The sequence below is a fragment of the Agelaius phoeniceus genome, chromosome 1 (genome assembly GCF_051311805.1).
Source record: "Agelaius phoeniceus isolate bAgePho1 chromosome 1, bAgePho1.hap1, whole genome shotgun sequence".
Classification (NCBI taxonomy): domain Eukaryota; kingdom Metazoa; phylum Chordata; class Aves; order Passeriformes; family Icteridae; genus Agelaius; species Agelaius phoeniceus.
Genome location: NC_135265.1, coordinates 141802257 through 141816708, shown reverse-complemented (window position 1 = coordinate 141816708; position 14452 = coordinate 141802257). Strand labels below are relative to the sequence as shown.

The window sequence follows — 14452 nt, the reverse complement described above, 5'->3', positions numbered from 1 at the left end:
AATGGAGACTTCAGAGGATGGCATTTGGGTGCTTTCTTGATTTGTTTCTAATTTGGTATATATGGTAATACCAGAAGACACCTTAACCCTGCTAAAGAATTTTAATCTTCATCGACACATTTCTAATCTTACATCAGCTTAACAGTTCATTTGAACAAAATCAAATTTTTCAGTGAGTGGGCAGTCTGACTTTTTTTTTTAATAGATTCCTAGGTTCTAACAAAAGACACATTTCTTTCCACTTCTTTACAAAGGCTTCTCTAATTCCAAGATTTCCTAAGTCTGCCTTTTTGTGTTTCTATTGGAACGTGCCTACAAAGGTTTCTCTGTGTAATTGTCTTTCCAGGCTTCATATAATTATTATCCATCAATTTGGGCCCTAAAAGCTCTTTCTTTTCACACAGAGACATATTCTGAGGGCTTATTTTTTACTAAACAAGAGTATTTTCATATATTAACAAGTAAATACATATTTGAAACCTCATTCCTATTCAAGTCAATCCTTGGTTCAAGGTTCACATTTTCTGCTAAACTCATTCTAGGGTCAAGAAAGTTCAAGGAAAATTAGCAAACACTACCATGCACAAAAAAAGTCAAAACCCCCCAAACAAAACAAAAAACTGAGACATGCATTGGTTGTCAAGCAGAAAGAATAATCAGTTACTGCTTCTAGGACAATAATTGCAGAGGAATGAATGAGCACTTAAACTGGGGGAGAGGGGAGACTTTTCTCTCTTAAAATGTCCTATACTATAAAAGAGCTAGGTAAGCCAGGTATACTTAGATGGGAGCTTTTGGGGACAGTCTGTGCCAAAACAGTTCAAATTTTTAGTGAACAGACAGTGAATTAAGGGGCAGACAAAGAATCAGAGGGAATAACAGACATGGGGAATAATTACAAAAAATTAAAAAAACCAAAGTTTAAATAATTCCAGGCAAAGGAGTTATACATGACATTACTGTATGTAATTATTTTTGGAACACAAGTAATATCTGAATGTATCAACTGTGTTTACATATGTTTTTGAGAATAAAATTTCAACAATAATGATCTTATTATTTTATTTATTAAAATAATAAAAAACAGATTTTGCCCAAATTGACAACTACTACAGGCTTTTGCAGAATTTCTGAAATGCTGGGTCTTTACTATTTAAAATGAATTCACTTGGCTTCAAGTTAAAACTAACTGCAAAGTTCCCAAACAATTGATTTTTTTAGGATATTTTAAGTGTTAGAAAGAGTTGTTGCTGTTCCACTCACCGGTGCAGAATTTTCCCTTGGTCCCCTGGATCTCACCATCCTCCCCAGCACTTCTATGCCATCAGAACTAATATTCCCTGCTGCATTAATGGTCTTCTCACCCACTTCCTTGCAGTCAATAATTATCTTGGCCGTGGTCTTGCTGATAACAACATGCAGCTGAGAAAAAGAGAAGATGCTTTAAATACACAAAGGAGTGTATGAGATAAATGTGCTCTTTCCTTGGGAAAAGGGGGGCATTTTTGAAATGATCTCCTAACTCCATGTTTGCTAATGAAACTCCAAAGCAAATAACCTAGATAACCTCTAGGGGTCCCTTCAACCTGAATTATTCTATGATTGTAAACTGTTGAATGAATTTAGTTTATTTTTCTACTTCTGGAACATCTGCAAAGAAATTGGCAACGTACATAATTTATTCAATAAATAAATAATTTGTCCCGACAGAAGATCTGCACAATGTCCATTTACCACTCAGATCCCACAGAACCTTTGATTTATGTGGTCATTCCTCATATAGAGCATTGAATTTCACCATTACAGCCATTATAGCCAGCCACTTGCAAAAGCCAAAACAAAGCAGTAAAATTTAGTTTGTAAATTATATATTGACAGACAAAGCTGCCATAATGAAGTTTTTACACTGAAAAAATCAAATCACAACAAATGCAGCACAGAAAGCAGAGCATAATAGACAAATTCTTTCCTTCTGCCTTGATCACACTCTGTTGTCCCTCACTGATGCAGCAGAGACACTCCCAGTAGGGAGGACTAGCTACAAATATCCTGTCATGAGCAAACTCTCAGGGCTTTTGTTTGTTTGTCTTGTTTAGGAAAGATCAGGAAAAAAGTCAATGACAAAATTACCCTCTACCACAAATAGGTGCTACAATCCCAGTGCTGCTTCACCTGCTTTCAGAAAGAATGTTAAAAGTTCTCAAATAACAAAAGAAAGTTCAATGTGGCATAGCTCTTAAAATACATTTTAAAATTACAGCTGATGAAAAAATGATTTTTTTTCTGGATGTTTTATTTTGAGTGGCACTGCCAATCCAAATCTTAAAAGGAAAAGCTGATTTATTTCTAAATTACTTTTCAAGATATGTATTTTTAAATGAACTCTAAAACACAGGCAAAAAGTATGACATGAAAATTTAACACATCAGCTTCATGGTAAAACCTATGATTTGTTTAATGTTAATCTAATACTGCAAAGAGACATATGACAGTAAGGTAGTTGATGCAAAATACACTTTTTTTGGCAGTAACTGATCTCATGAAACATGATTTTGAAACACAAAACCTCACAAGTTTTTATTCAGAGTGCTTTTTTTCCCCTATTATCATTACTAACCTTATGAAAACTCCCATAAAATATCTTCCTTATTTCAGGACCTTCAAAAGTTACAGTTTGAAAATCTCCTTTGTAGTCATAGTTAAAGAAAGTCAGAGTTTTTCCACCATCTGTGTGAGATCAAAATTAAGGGCTCTGTGTTAGAGAAAAGTCCTGATACAATATTTGAAAGAGTCAATTTGCATTTAACAAAGAAGACCAAATATGACAGCTCAAATGTTAGTAAAACACATTCATAAACATTCATAAACACTGACCTGCAAGTAACAAGTTATATCAGAGAAATGCTCTTTCCTGGTTTGACAGGAAGGATGGACCAGCAGTTCTGAGACTACCTCACCCATGTCTACCTGGTTTTACTCTCTCATTCATTCTCTGTGAGAGTTGGATGAGAAAAACCCTTCCTCAAGTTGGCTAAATGCCTAATTCCCACCTATTTCAAGGTGACAGACTGGCAGATATCAAGAACTGGTATCACAGTAGCTTCATCTTCTCAACAGTAAAACCTTGTAAATTATAATCCCTGTTTCACAATTGTGAAAGTAAAACCAAGCAGAAATGAAGAGCCATCAAGAGTTCATGTCTGTGGTTCTAGCTCTTCTTTTCACCAGACTGCATTTCCTCTACATATGCTCCCAGTACCACTGGCTTAAATCAAGACAGATTTGATCAGAATCAGACTCAAAGCACTGGAAATCTTAAAAGCAGATGAGTACCTCACATCAAATTGCATCTAGTATAGATCCTTGGAATCCAGTTTAAAGCAGTTAACTCAAAATTTGACTCCAACTCCAAATTAAACTCAGTTAAATTGAACCTAAAATCCATGCATTAGGGATTCTCCCCACCAGATTCACGTGGTTGTTCTCGTAGCGGATTGAAACACTGGCAATAATAAAACTAGACACAGAATTAATAATTTGTGCAGTTAAGATCACTGATAAAACACAAAACACATACTATCTAAAATAACTCCAACCAGTGGTTCATATGCTTCGTTCAAAATCTCCCACAGAGCAAACGGCTCCTGCGGCGTGTCCGGCAGTACCCGAAAGAGAAATGTGATGGTGTAATCAGAAGGGAGACCTTCAGGATGCAAATACCTGTGAGAGAAATAATCAATCTTTGAAACTGAAACAACAATTAATCTGGTGATTTACTCATCAGAATTTAGGTGAGCATGCTTTCTATTACTCTGTATATTCCCTTATAAATCAAGACTGAGAAGTGATATAAGTGTCTATAAAACCTACTCAACTTGATAACTCTGAAAGAATGCTTATGAAGAAAGTAGAAGTTATTGTCTCCCTTGAAATTTACAAAATTGACCTTAAAATTTAACTTTTCTTTTATAATTTGAAGATCAAATCAGAGGTCAGGAAATAAAATTGAAATGAATTATATTTAAAGCTTTTAAAAAACAATAGCCACTCTCGAGACCTTTGAAATTGTCTGATTAAGGAGACAATGGAAATTGCTTGGAAGATCAGTCTCAATAGACATGTCCTTTGTCATTAAACCATTATAAATGGATTAAAATTAGGAGTGACAAGACTGTTATAGGAAGCTTTATAAAATGTAGAGAATGGAGTTTGTACATTTCAAAGCCAATACAAAAGAAAGTGAAGTCAGAAAAGACCACATACTGAAATACAATCTGGTTTCCTAGAATTTATGCAGAAGAGGAAGTTTATGATATAAAAGTACTTTATTTTATGTAATTTCCAAAAATTCATTATTATCTTACTTCAAGTTGAATTTAATGTTTTGTTGTCACATCCCAAAGTGAAACATTTGGACAAGCATCTGAGACAACTGAATGTATGTTAAATGTTAATTAGTCTGATTCCTTAAAATCACAGTAAGGGGATCTGAAAGAAGTCTCAAGAGTTATTCAAACAATTTATTTTCCCCAAGTATGATGCATTCCTTTTTAAGTGTTTGTGGCACATAGTATGAATCATGCTGAAAAGAGATTTAACATGATATATTATCAATATATTCTGCACAGTGTCAGTAGATGATCAGATGTGATGTTACACTGCCCATTTCCCATAGAGAAAGAGGGGAAACTCAATAGATAAAAGAAAAAAGCCTTTACAGTGTGTCCATTGTACAGAATGAAAGCCAATTCAATAAGCAGGGTGTGTTAAATGGAAGGTCTGGGGAAACAGAACTCAAAAAGGAGAATAAAATTAATGGCATTCAGTGCACAGATGAAGTGACAAAGCCAAGGGGTATTTTTCAGACATACCTGTGGATCATCAAGAGAAAGGTGTTCTCTGAACCATGAAAAGGGGTGAAAGTCTAATGAAGCAGTAAGACTGAGCTGGGGTGGCAGCTAGAGAATAGCATATAAAGGCAGCAGATCAAATTAGAAAGAAGCAGAAAGGGAAAAAGAAGTAAGAAATGTTAATCCCTTGGCATTTCAGTCCATCAGGGCCCAGGAGGAAAGAAAACAAGGAGAATGAGAAACAGCACCAAGAAGTACAGCTCCAACTGGGACACAACAGGGCAATCACACACTCTGATGATACCTAATATAAACCTTCAATTTCTCACTGTTTTTCTTACTTATTTATCTTAGGTAAAGAATATTTTTCATTAACCTTCCCACGTGTAATCCATCAGAGCCACTGCTTCTCTCTCGTGCTACTTAAAATGTAGTGGGGGTTTGGACTGAGAAGAACCCAACACAGACACTGTTTATACAAGAAAGAGGATTTCCATCACTTCCTCTCTGAGGAATGACTGTAAAAGTCATTCAGTCAAGGGATTCTTCATGGCCTCCTCCATAACCCTCCCAAGACACAGTCCCTGTGACTGAAAGACGTCCTGCCTCCCTCCCAGGCAGGTACTAGATGGGGTTCACACAGACCCACTTCAACATAAGGGTGATAATCTTCCCTTGTAACCAATGGCTGGACACAGACTGCATAGAAATGGCTGAGGAACAGCTGAAGCAGGTTCTCATTCTGACCCTTGCTTCAAGGACATGCTGAACTCTCTGAGACTTCAACCTGCATTCCAGAGGCACCCTTCACAAAGTGCTGCAGACTGGAATCTGCCCAGACATGGGCCTGCATGAAATTGCCAGGTGTTACACAGACACAAGCCTGAAACAGGCTCATGAGAAAACCAAAATAGCCACTGGGCTTACCTACTTTCACCTACAATTGTTATTTTTGAATTAAACTGATTGAAGGGTCAGAGCACCAAACAGTTTTCCTATTCATCAATATATCACAGATATACATTAGCACCTCTGCACTTCTGACTTAAAAATACTGGTCCCTGAAATGAATAATTGCCTGCACTAGAAAATTGTCTTCATGTGGTTTTTGAGTATTTATATGTGAATACATACTTGGTAGGCTGGGACACCAGAGCATCCTTGTGTAGTCTGTAACATGGGAAAACATTAAATGTACCAGGTTCCATGGAAACCCCTTCCACAGATGAAAACTCCTTTTCAACCAAACCAAACATTTCCATCATTTTAAATCCTGGAAGATATAAAATGGCATATTTTATTAATTTAAATTAATACTGTATCAGAGGTTACAAAAAAAAACATTGCTAATTGTATCTAAGAGTTCCATTGCCTGTTAGCATGAAGGGAAATGTATTGCCTAATACTGTGAAAATAATGTAATGAAAATGATTCCATAAATCAGAAACAAAAATGAACACAAAAATACTGTACCTGCAAAATTATTGCCATCTTTAACTACCAGTGGGCAGGCTGGAAAGGAAAAAGAGATATATTTAAGAATACAAGAGATGTCCCACTGAGTCAGAACAGTCATGCACTTAGACTTAAACTCAGCACTCTGCCCCCAAGAGCAGCAAAAGGAGGCTGGGTAGGAAGGACAGGCATACCTGGCCACTTCCTACCCTATTCTGTCAATGCTTCTCAGGATCCCCAAGGGTTGTAGCAAATATATTAAGGGGTGCTCCCTGTGTGCTCCATATAATATATTTATATGGATTTCTTGTCCATTAATTTGTCTAATCCTCCCTATAAACCTGCCTTCACAACCTCTTCAGCAATTTCAAATTTGTTGGGAAGAAAAGCAACAAACTCGTTGCCTGTTGCATAAAATAAAGTTTGTCTTATATGGGGATTTAACCAAGTGTTCCCTAATTCTCTGTGAGCTTTTCCAGCCTAACCCATCTCAAGTTCAAGTACTGCAGCTGACATTCCCTGTACCTGAAACTCCACAACAGTTTCCATGAGCAAGGGAAACCAGAACAATCCCTAAGATGTGTACTCACATTTTTAATAGCTGCAAATCTGATTTATACATTTCTTTTGGCAGGGAAGAAAGGTCACTAATATATTTCAGGAAAGGTGCCCTGGGAAATCAAAAAGCCTAAAGCAGCATATCAACCAAATATGGCTCCCCAGGATACTCACATTTGAAGATCACTTCTAGAAAACAAGCACAAGTGACCAATAAAGGATACTGTTGAAAATTGTCAATGTTTAACATTCTCTCTACCATTGAAAGTAGACCTCATGGTCAAAATCTCAGAACTGGTGGCTCACAAGCCACATCCTTTTAGCTTACCAGCTCTGACAATTCAGAGTCTCATGAAAACTCACAGCCCTGTGCACAAGGACTCCTTACAATCACAAATAGTTCATATCGGCCACATCAGTGCCTGCTTCTTGGCTTATACAAAAGGAAATACATTGTGGGCACACACCTAAAAGCATGTGAATTAATGACCAATAATCATTCAGTGTTGCTCTGGAATGTCTATTCCTTAATTTTCATGAAGAGATGGAAGTGGGGCTTTCTCACAGATTTCAGAATTCGAGTGTGTTTTATGCTTTTCCTTAGGCTACAACTCATCTACTTTCGTAACAAAAATGTTAATGATTGGATCTCTATCAATAAATAAACCATGTGACTTGAATATGAAAGAATGTAGCTAGCAGTACTCTTACAGAGGGTTAAAGTAGCCTAGAAAATAAAATAAAATTATCTTTTATGATTCTGAAATGTCAACAACATCTGAAATGAGTTTCTGACAACCAGTGGCTGTATTCTGGCTTTATAGAAACAACCATTAATTATTTTGAAGTCACAAAACCTTCATTTCCCTTATCTTCTGCGGAAATACGTTAGAATTATAAAGTCAGCAGTAAATTATCTTAAAAAGATCAAGAATTTGTCTTAATAGAAAATTAATAGTTACAATCTTCCCAGTATTTACAGTTATTTTAGAAACAAACATAAATCAAAATGGCTAACTTGCTGATGCAGTTTCACAAACAAAAGTGATCAGCTCATCTTCAATCTTTGTAAAGGCATCAAAGTCATCCACGAAGAAGACATGTCTTTCACTGGGCTTGCTGCCAATATTAACTAACTCTGAATAATCAGCATCAGCCACTCCAATAGCAAAAAAGGTAAACCCTGTAAAACAAAAAAGAACACTCCTGTGAGTCATTCATTTTGAGAGTGGAAATACAATATGACCACAACTGTATTTCCACTGACTCCTTTCCTGATTAAACAGCAACTTGGACCTTTAATTACTACCCTATAGCATGAGAAAATTCACTTATGTAATCTAAAATAGAAGTAAAACATTCTCTGTGAAAAATTTCTTCTGGCTATTTATGTTTAATTAGTTAAAGTTAAACCTTAAGTGTTTTCTTGAAGATATAGGACTACTCAATAGTTTAAAGTTTTAGCATACATTTAAATACTTTTTAAATTTAATGCTATACTCTGTTACACAAAAATAGCCATGTATCAAGTACAGAATAAATAAAAAGTAGAGAAATTAATTTCCTGCAGGTTCTTTACAGATTTTTTCTGTGCCACATGTTAGTACATATATTATTTCAAGGCACTGCTGCCTCATGAGAGAACACTGAAATAAATGCATTATCATTTCATCAGCAATTTAACTGCACTGGTTGCACTGTTCTATATATTTAGCATTAATATTTTTCAAAATATGAGCCTGAATTAAAGGATTTAAATCAAATGGAAACGGTACCCTACATGTTTCAGGAGCAACAAAAGAGCCATAATTTTTCAATGTTTTCCTTTCCATAAGAGATGAAGGAAAAACCTCTCTTCATCAGGCTGAATATAGTTGGTGGATATGTTGTTCTAGCATGGCTCAGTCACAAATTTCTTCCAGTCAAGCAATATTATCTTTAAGTTTGAATTAGGACCAGGGGCATTCATCACCTTCTTCAGAGCTTTAAGCATAACAAAACTTTGACTTAATACATTATAACAATATCTTCATGTCTCATCCAAGATCAGCACCTCTTTGTGCCTCTCCATCACAAATGCCCATCAGTACCTGCTCCAGCCTATCTGCAGCCTCACTGTGCAGCACACTCCAGGGAAAATGGGAGAGGGGAATTTGTGTGCCACATCCCAGCAAGTGAACCCTCTCAGAGTGTCATCTTCTCTGGAGGCCATTCCCAGCCCAGGAGCTAACAATGTAACTGCAAGACTTACCTGAGAGATGAATGTTTTCTGTTCAGTTTAGACACAAACTCCAATTTATTCACAAATACACAGTTTTCTTAACTGCTACTTAAAACAGGTCATGCAAGCCCACTATTTTGTCATCTGTGTTATTGATGAAGCCCCTACGCTCAGCATCTAGCGACAAAACAAGGAGGCAGCCAAGCTGGACAATTACATTTGGTTTCAGAAATCAGTGAACTACACTGGGAACTTCATGGCTGTCAAAGCTAAAAGCAAATAAAAGACACAAATGTAATTTCTCTTCAGGTCACCTCACATTAAAAGGAAGATAGTTTTTTTCTTCCATCTTTTGGTTTTGTATCAGGTGGCACACTGTGCCCCCTTTGGTTTTGGTACAAATTTGGCACAACAATTAATCCATTTACACTTAGACTCACAACATGGTGTGGCTGCTTAAAGCTCTAAAATTGAAGATTTTAAAGAAATTGCTAGAGGTAATTTGTGTAACATGAGAGCAAGTCAGAAACAGTGTAAGAATTTTCAATGGACCTTTTGTGTAGAAAACAAAATAGTTCAATTTGCTCATAACCACTAGACTACACTTTATAGATGATAATCCAGATTCTCAGGATCATATTCCCCAACTTCTTCATTCTGGGAGCAATTCCATTAACTCATACATGATATTAGCACTGCTGCCAAAATGAAAAATAATTCCATTAATCACTCAAATCATGAATAACCAGAATCTAATCATATCCTAGTGATATTCTGTGTTTTTCAGCAATTTCTGTTTTCTTTAAAACTGGAGCAAAGGCTATCCTTACCTCATGCCCACACCTACTTAGATGCAATTAATGAAAAAAAAAGAACATGTGAGTTGTTTTTAAAACCACACAATTTACCATCTAGTTGCATTTCTCTGGAGACTTTGTTCACATCATCCTGTGATCGCCCATCAGTGATGACAACCAAGACCTTTGGAATGCCCCTTCTCATGCCTGCCTCTCCTGTAAATAACATTTCTCGTGCATGTTTAATGGCTTTGCCTGCAACACAAAAATTGACATTGACTGTGATACAAATCCCATTTCTATTGGCTTCTCATATCACATGTTACACATACATAAAAAGAAAAATCTGTTGTGTCCTCAGTAGTCTGTCAGTTTATTCATTCTGTATTTGTTAAAATCAAGACTTAGAAAAGTTTGATTTTGACCATAACGTTTCAAGTTCCGACAGCTTCGGCTCTCTGTTTTTCAATCCAGAAGGGGAAGATCATGAACATGATTTGTGTGGGTGTCCTGGGTTCAGCTGGGATAGGCTTAATTTCCCTTTTTTTTGCTGGTGCAGTGCTGAGTTTTGGACTCCATTTGAGGCTAATGTTGATAATGATGTTTTGGTTGTTGCTAAGCTGTGCTTACTCTGAGTCAAGCACTTTTCAGTGTCTCACTCTCTGCCCCTGAGCAGCTGCACAAAAGGACTGGAGGAGTGTGTACACAGGACAGCTGACCCAAACTGGCCAAAGGAATACCCCATACTATGGAACATCCTGCCCTGGTATAAACTTGGGCAGTTGGCCAGGAGGGGCCAATCCCTGCTCTGGCATGGGCTGGCCATCAGTGATGAACAACCATACTAAGCATCATCTCTTATTCTTGGGGTTTCTCTCCCTCTATTTGTTATGCCCCTTTTTATTACTATTACTATCATTGTATTTTACTTTATTTCAACCATGAAACTGTTGTCTCAGCCCACAGGCTTTACCCTTTTCTGATTCTCCTCCCCTTCCCACCAGGGCTAAGGGTAGGCAGTCAGTGAGCACTGTGTGGTATTTAGCTGCTGGCTGGGTTAGAGATAACAAAACTTTCCTGTTCTGGATTGTAGGGCACTGTCTACATTAACAACTGAGAATGTCATTGTAGTAAATGGAAAATTATTTTGATAATGCTGAAAGGAGATGCAATGCAACAGCTGTGAGAAATTCCGGTGAAGTCTGAAAATAATAAAACATAAGGTTTCTAACTGAAACAGATTTTAACCCTTTCAACCCTCATCTATAATTTCTTTATATCAGCAAGGTATTTTAAGGGATAAATAAAAATGCAGCCTTAACAAACATCTTTCCCCATCCCAATCTTAAACATCCCACAGAGTCCTAACTGTCCTGGCTTATACCCAAACAGACACTCCACTCTCTCCAGTTTTCTACATGCTCTGCAAGCTCCCTCCCACCCTCTCCCCTTTATCACTTTCCTGCTCACTTGCCAAGCTGATTTCATATTACTCCCCATTCCACCTTCCAATACCCCCAAATTAATTTGCTTTAAGCCCTCCTGCCCCTCTCCCTGCCTCCCTGATCCTTGTTATCACTATTGGTCATGGGGTCAATATGCAGCAGAGGGGCTGAAGTGTGTAAATTACAGATTACAAAGACTTTCTAATTTCAGAGCCCAACCCTTCATCTCCAGTGTGGAGACAACATGCTATTACTGGTTTTGCAGTGATTAATTAAACCATTTAGCAAATGAGAAAGAAATACTGTTTAGAGAAGCAGGGGAAAAATCTGCATTACAATCTCATCCTTTCTCACCTGTTTTTGTATTTCCTCCTTTGTAGGCTATTTGCTGAATAGCTTCAAGAAGAGTCTCTTTTGTTCTGTATGCATTCAATTTAAATTCTGTCCTGGGATCATCACTAAACTGAATTATTGCCACCTGTGCACATAGAAGATGTTCATTACAAAAGCACCACCCACTGCGTGAGCAAAAAGTAAGTGAATTTGACCACTTAAGACAAGGACTTATCTTGTAACTTTGCTTCATCTTTAAATTGAAGCCAGACTTTTTTCTCTTTAAAAAAGCTTTCAGTAAATAAAGTTCAATTTTACTCTGCAACTTTGGCAACCATCTAACACTTTCTGGTTTCATTTTGCAGCAAACAAGATGAGAGCAGTAATACCCACTTTGGCAGAAGCACTCTCAGTTGAGCCCAAAAGCAAAATCCTGGTTACAGCTGCTCACATGTGTACAGTTACTCATACTCAGAACTGCTGGGACTTAATTCAGTCTCCATGAATTAATAACTGCACATAAGTAACTTAAGCTAGGGAGCAAGAAAGATTCAGGAATATATTTTGAAATATTGCCTCTGTCAAATGTGACACTACTGAGTTAAGACCCTGTATTACAATACTGTACACTAAGCCCCTACAACTCACAAAGCATATATTGATCTTCATATTGCATAAGTGGTGCCCCTGATTTCAAAGGAGCTATTATGTTTAAATTTGTGACAAAGTTTCTGAAGCACCATTAATTATATTCTGGAAAAATAGCTGTATAGCAAGAAACAGTAAAAACTAAGTATTCTTCAGGGTTTGGACAAGTTAAAACTAATTTCCAGTGAGATCCTAAACCCCATATTATACAGGTAACATTTAAAGCAGTAAAATATTTGCCAATAATATGTTCTGGAGCACCTCTCTAAATAAATACATAAATGGAACAATCATTGCAAATTTTATTTCAAGCACTGTAGATTCTGTAGAGTGTGTGATTCAAAATAACAGAACCTTTAGTTTTCCTTATCAATGCCATTTTTAGCTTATTTATAAATAAACACTACAATGAGTACCAAAAGCATGAACAAACTTAAATGTCATTTGAATTAGAGGAGACTGAAATGATACTCAGCCCTCATGCTACAAAAATTTATACTGAGAATTTTAACATATGGTGTGCATAAAAAGATATTGAAAAAAGATACTGACCTAGAGCATATTTTATATTTTCACTGAACTGTGAAATGATGTCAGTTACTTCTTGATTCATTTCACTTCTGGTCTAGTCTAAAATACCCTGTCAAGTCCATGCACCCTCCATCTCTGCACACATTGATTACCTGTGTTCCATCAGGACCAATCTTATCCAAAGCTCCAACAGTGCTATAAAGGAAGTTAATTATCTTATTGAAATTGTCATCTCCAATACTCCATGACCCATCTACCAGGAATGCCAGATCAGCTTTGGCTGCTTTGCACACTGAGGAAGAAAGCAAGAATTCTGGAATTAGAGCAATGCCTCAACTCAAAAATCTCAAAAATCACTTAAAAATGCAACCATCATGAAAAGACCTTATTTAATATTAGTTAATACATGCTAGCTCAATGTTAGCTTCAGTCAACAGACCTGTGGGCATTGACCTCAGTGCAGGTGTAGAACCAGCTGAGCTCTGCAAGGGAGAATTGTCTGCACCAATAGATCCTATCACAGAACACACTTAAATGGTTCTTTAAAATCTGGCTTATCATTTCTATTTTTATTTAGGTTTTTAAGTAAACTCACACATGAACTTATACAATGTCAACTCCTAGCACGACACAGTAAGCAAGATGACAGAATTTCAACTGTGGAGGTTCCCACTGGGAAAATCCATTCATAAAGTTACCCTAAGGTCTGCAGTGTCTAATGCACTTCAACTGCACTGTGCAGGAGCAATGCAGCTTTCACCCATCTCATCTGATTCCAGCACATTCTTATGCAAAATGGCCTGCACGAGCTGTACACTGCTCACACAAGTTGCTCACTCTTTCATGGGAACTGGGAACCTTCAACACTTCACAGAAATCCAAGTCTATTGCTTGGGGTCAGAAGTAAACTGTCTCAAACCAAAGTCATGTTTTTCAACATATTTCATCTTCATATTTCATCTAAATCCAGAGAATAGGAGAAGAAGTTATAAACCTGTATTTTTATTTTCTGTTGATTACTCCTTGGATAACAAAACCCCCTCATTATCTGCTCCTATGCAGTTCTAAACACACACACATATAAGGTCTTTTTTCCCTGTGCTTGTGGGTTAAATTCTCAATTCATACATGTCAGTTTGGTCCACAGACTTCAAGCTGATGTATTTGATCCTCAGTCTCCACCAATAATGCTCCTCTCACAGAAATATTATAAGCATCTGTACAAAATATGACGCATTCAAATAATAATAAAAGGAAGACTGCATTTAAAGAGGAGAGTCTGAATATGGCCCATACTTTTCACATTACCTAAAATAGGCATACTTAAAAATAATGCTGCTTTTCAAGTTTAATTATCCTAGGATGTCTGCTTCAGTTGCAAAATGTGTATGGTTTAGGAGGTTTGGAAAAAGGAAGTGTCACATATATTAACCACCCCTTCAGCAAATGTTAACAGTACAACAATGATGTCAGATTTTTGGCTCATTAAATTTAGGCCAGCTGCCTTAACAGTGTTTCTACAGCAAATGTCTTGTGAGATCTGCTCCCCATAGGTCTAAAATACCATCAGAAGCAGAAAAACATTGCACCAACACTTTAAAATTACTAGAAACT

General features: G+C 36.9%; 1 protein-coding gene across 6 annotated transcripts in view; it reads right to left on the bottom strand.

Annotated features, from left to right (window-relative positions):
* The window catches only part of COL14A1 (collagen type XIV alpha 1 chain), a 113878-nt gene that overhangs the window by 31079 nt on the left and 68347 nt on the right, over nt 1-14452 (bottom strand). For 5 of the 6 annotated variants that reach the window (XM_077188564.1, XM_077188571.1, XM_077188553.1 and 2 more), the window contains 9 exons: nt 12991-13130; nt 11681-11804; nt 9993-10136; nt 7882-8046; nt 6324-6362; nt 5985-6123; nt 3578-3720; nt 2618-2727; nt 1264-1422 (listed from right to left, as the gene is read on the bottom strand). In XM_077188564.1, the coding sequence (XP_077044679.1) occupies nt 1264-1422; nt 2618-2727; nt 3578-3720; nt 5985-6123; nt 6324-6362; nt 7882-8046; nt 9993-10136; nt 11681-11804; nt 12991-13130 (1163 nt within the window). Of the gene's footprint in view, nt 1-1263; nt 1423-2617; nt 2728-3577; nt 3721-4871; nt 4959-5984; nt 6124-6323; nt 6363-7881; nt 8047-9992; nt 10137-11680; nt 11805-12990; nt 13131-14452 lie in introns of those variants that run through there. The other variant, XR_013184827.1, reaches the window with a different exon arrangement.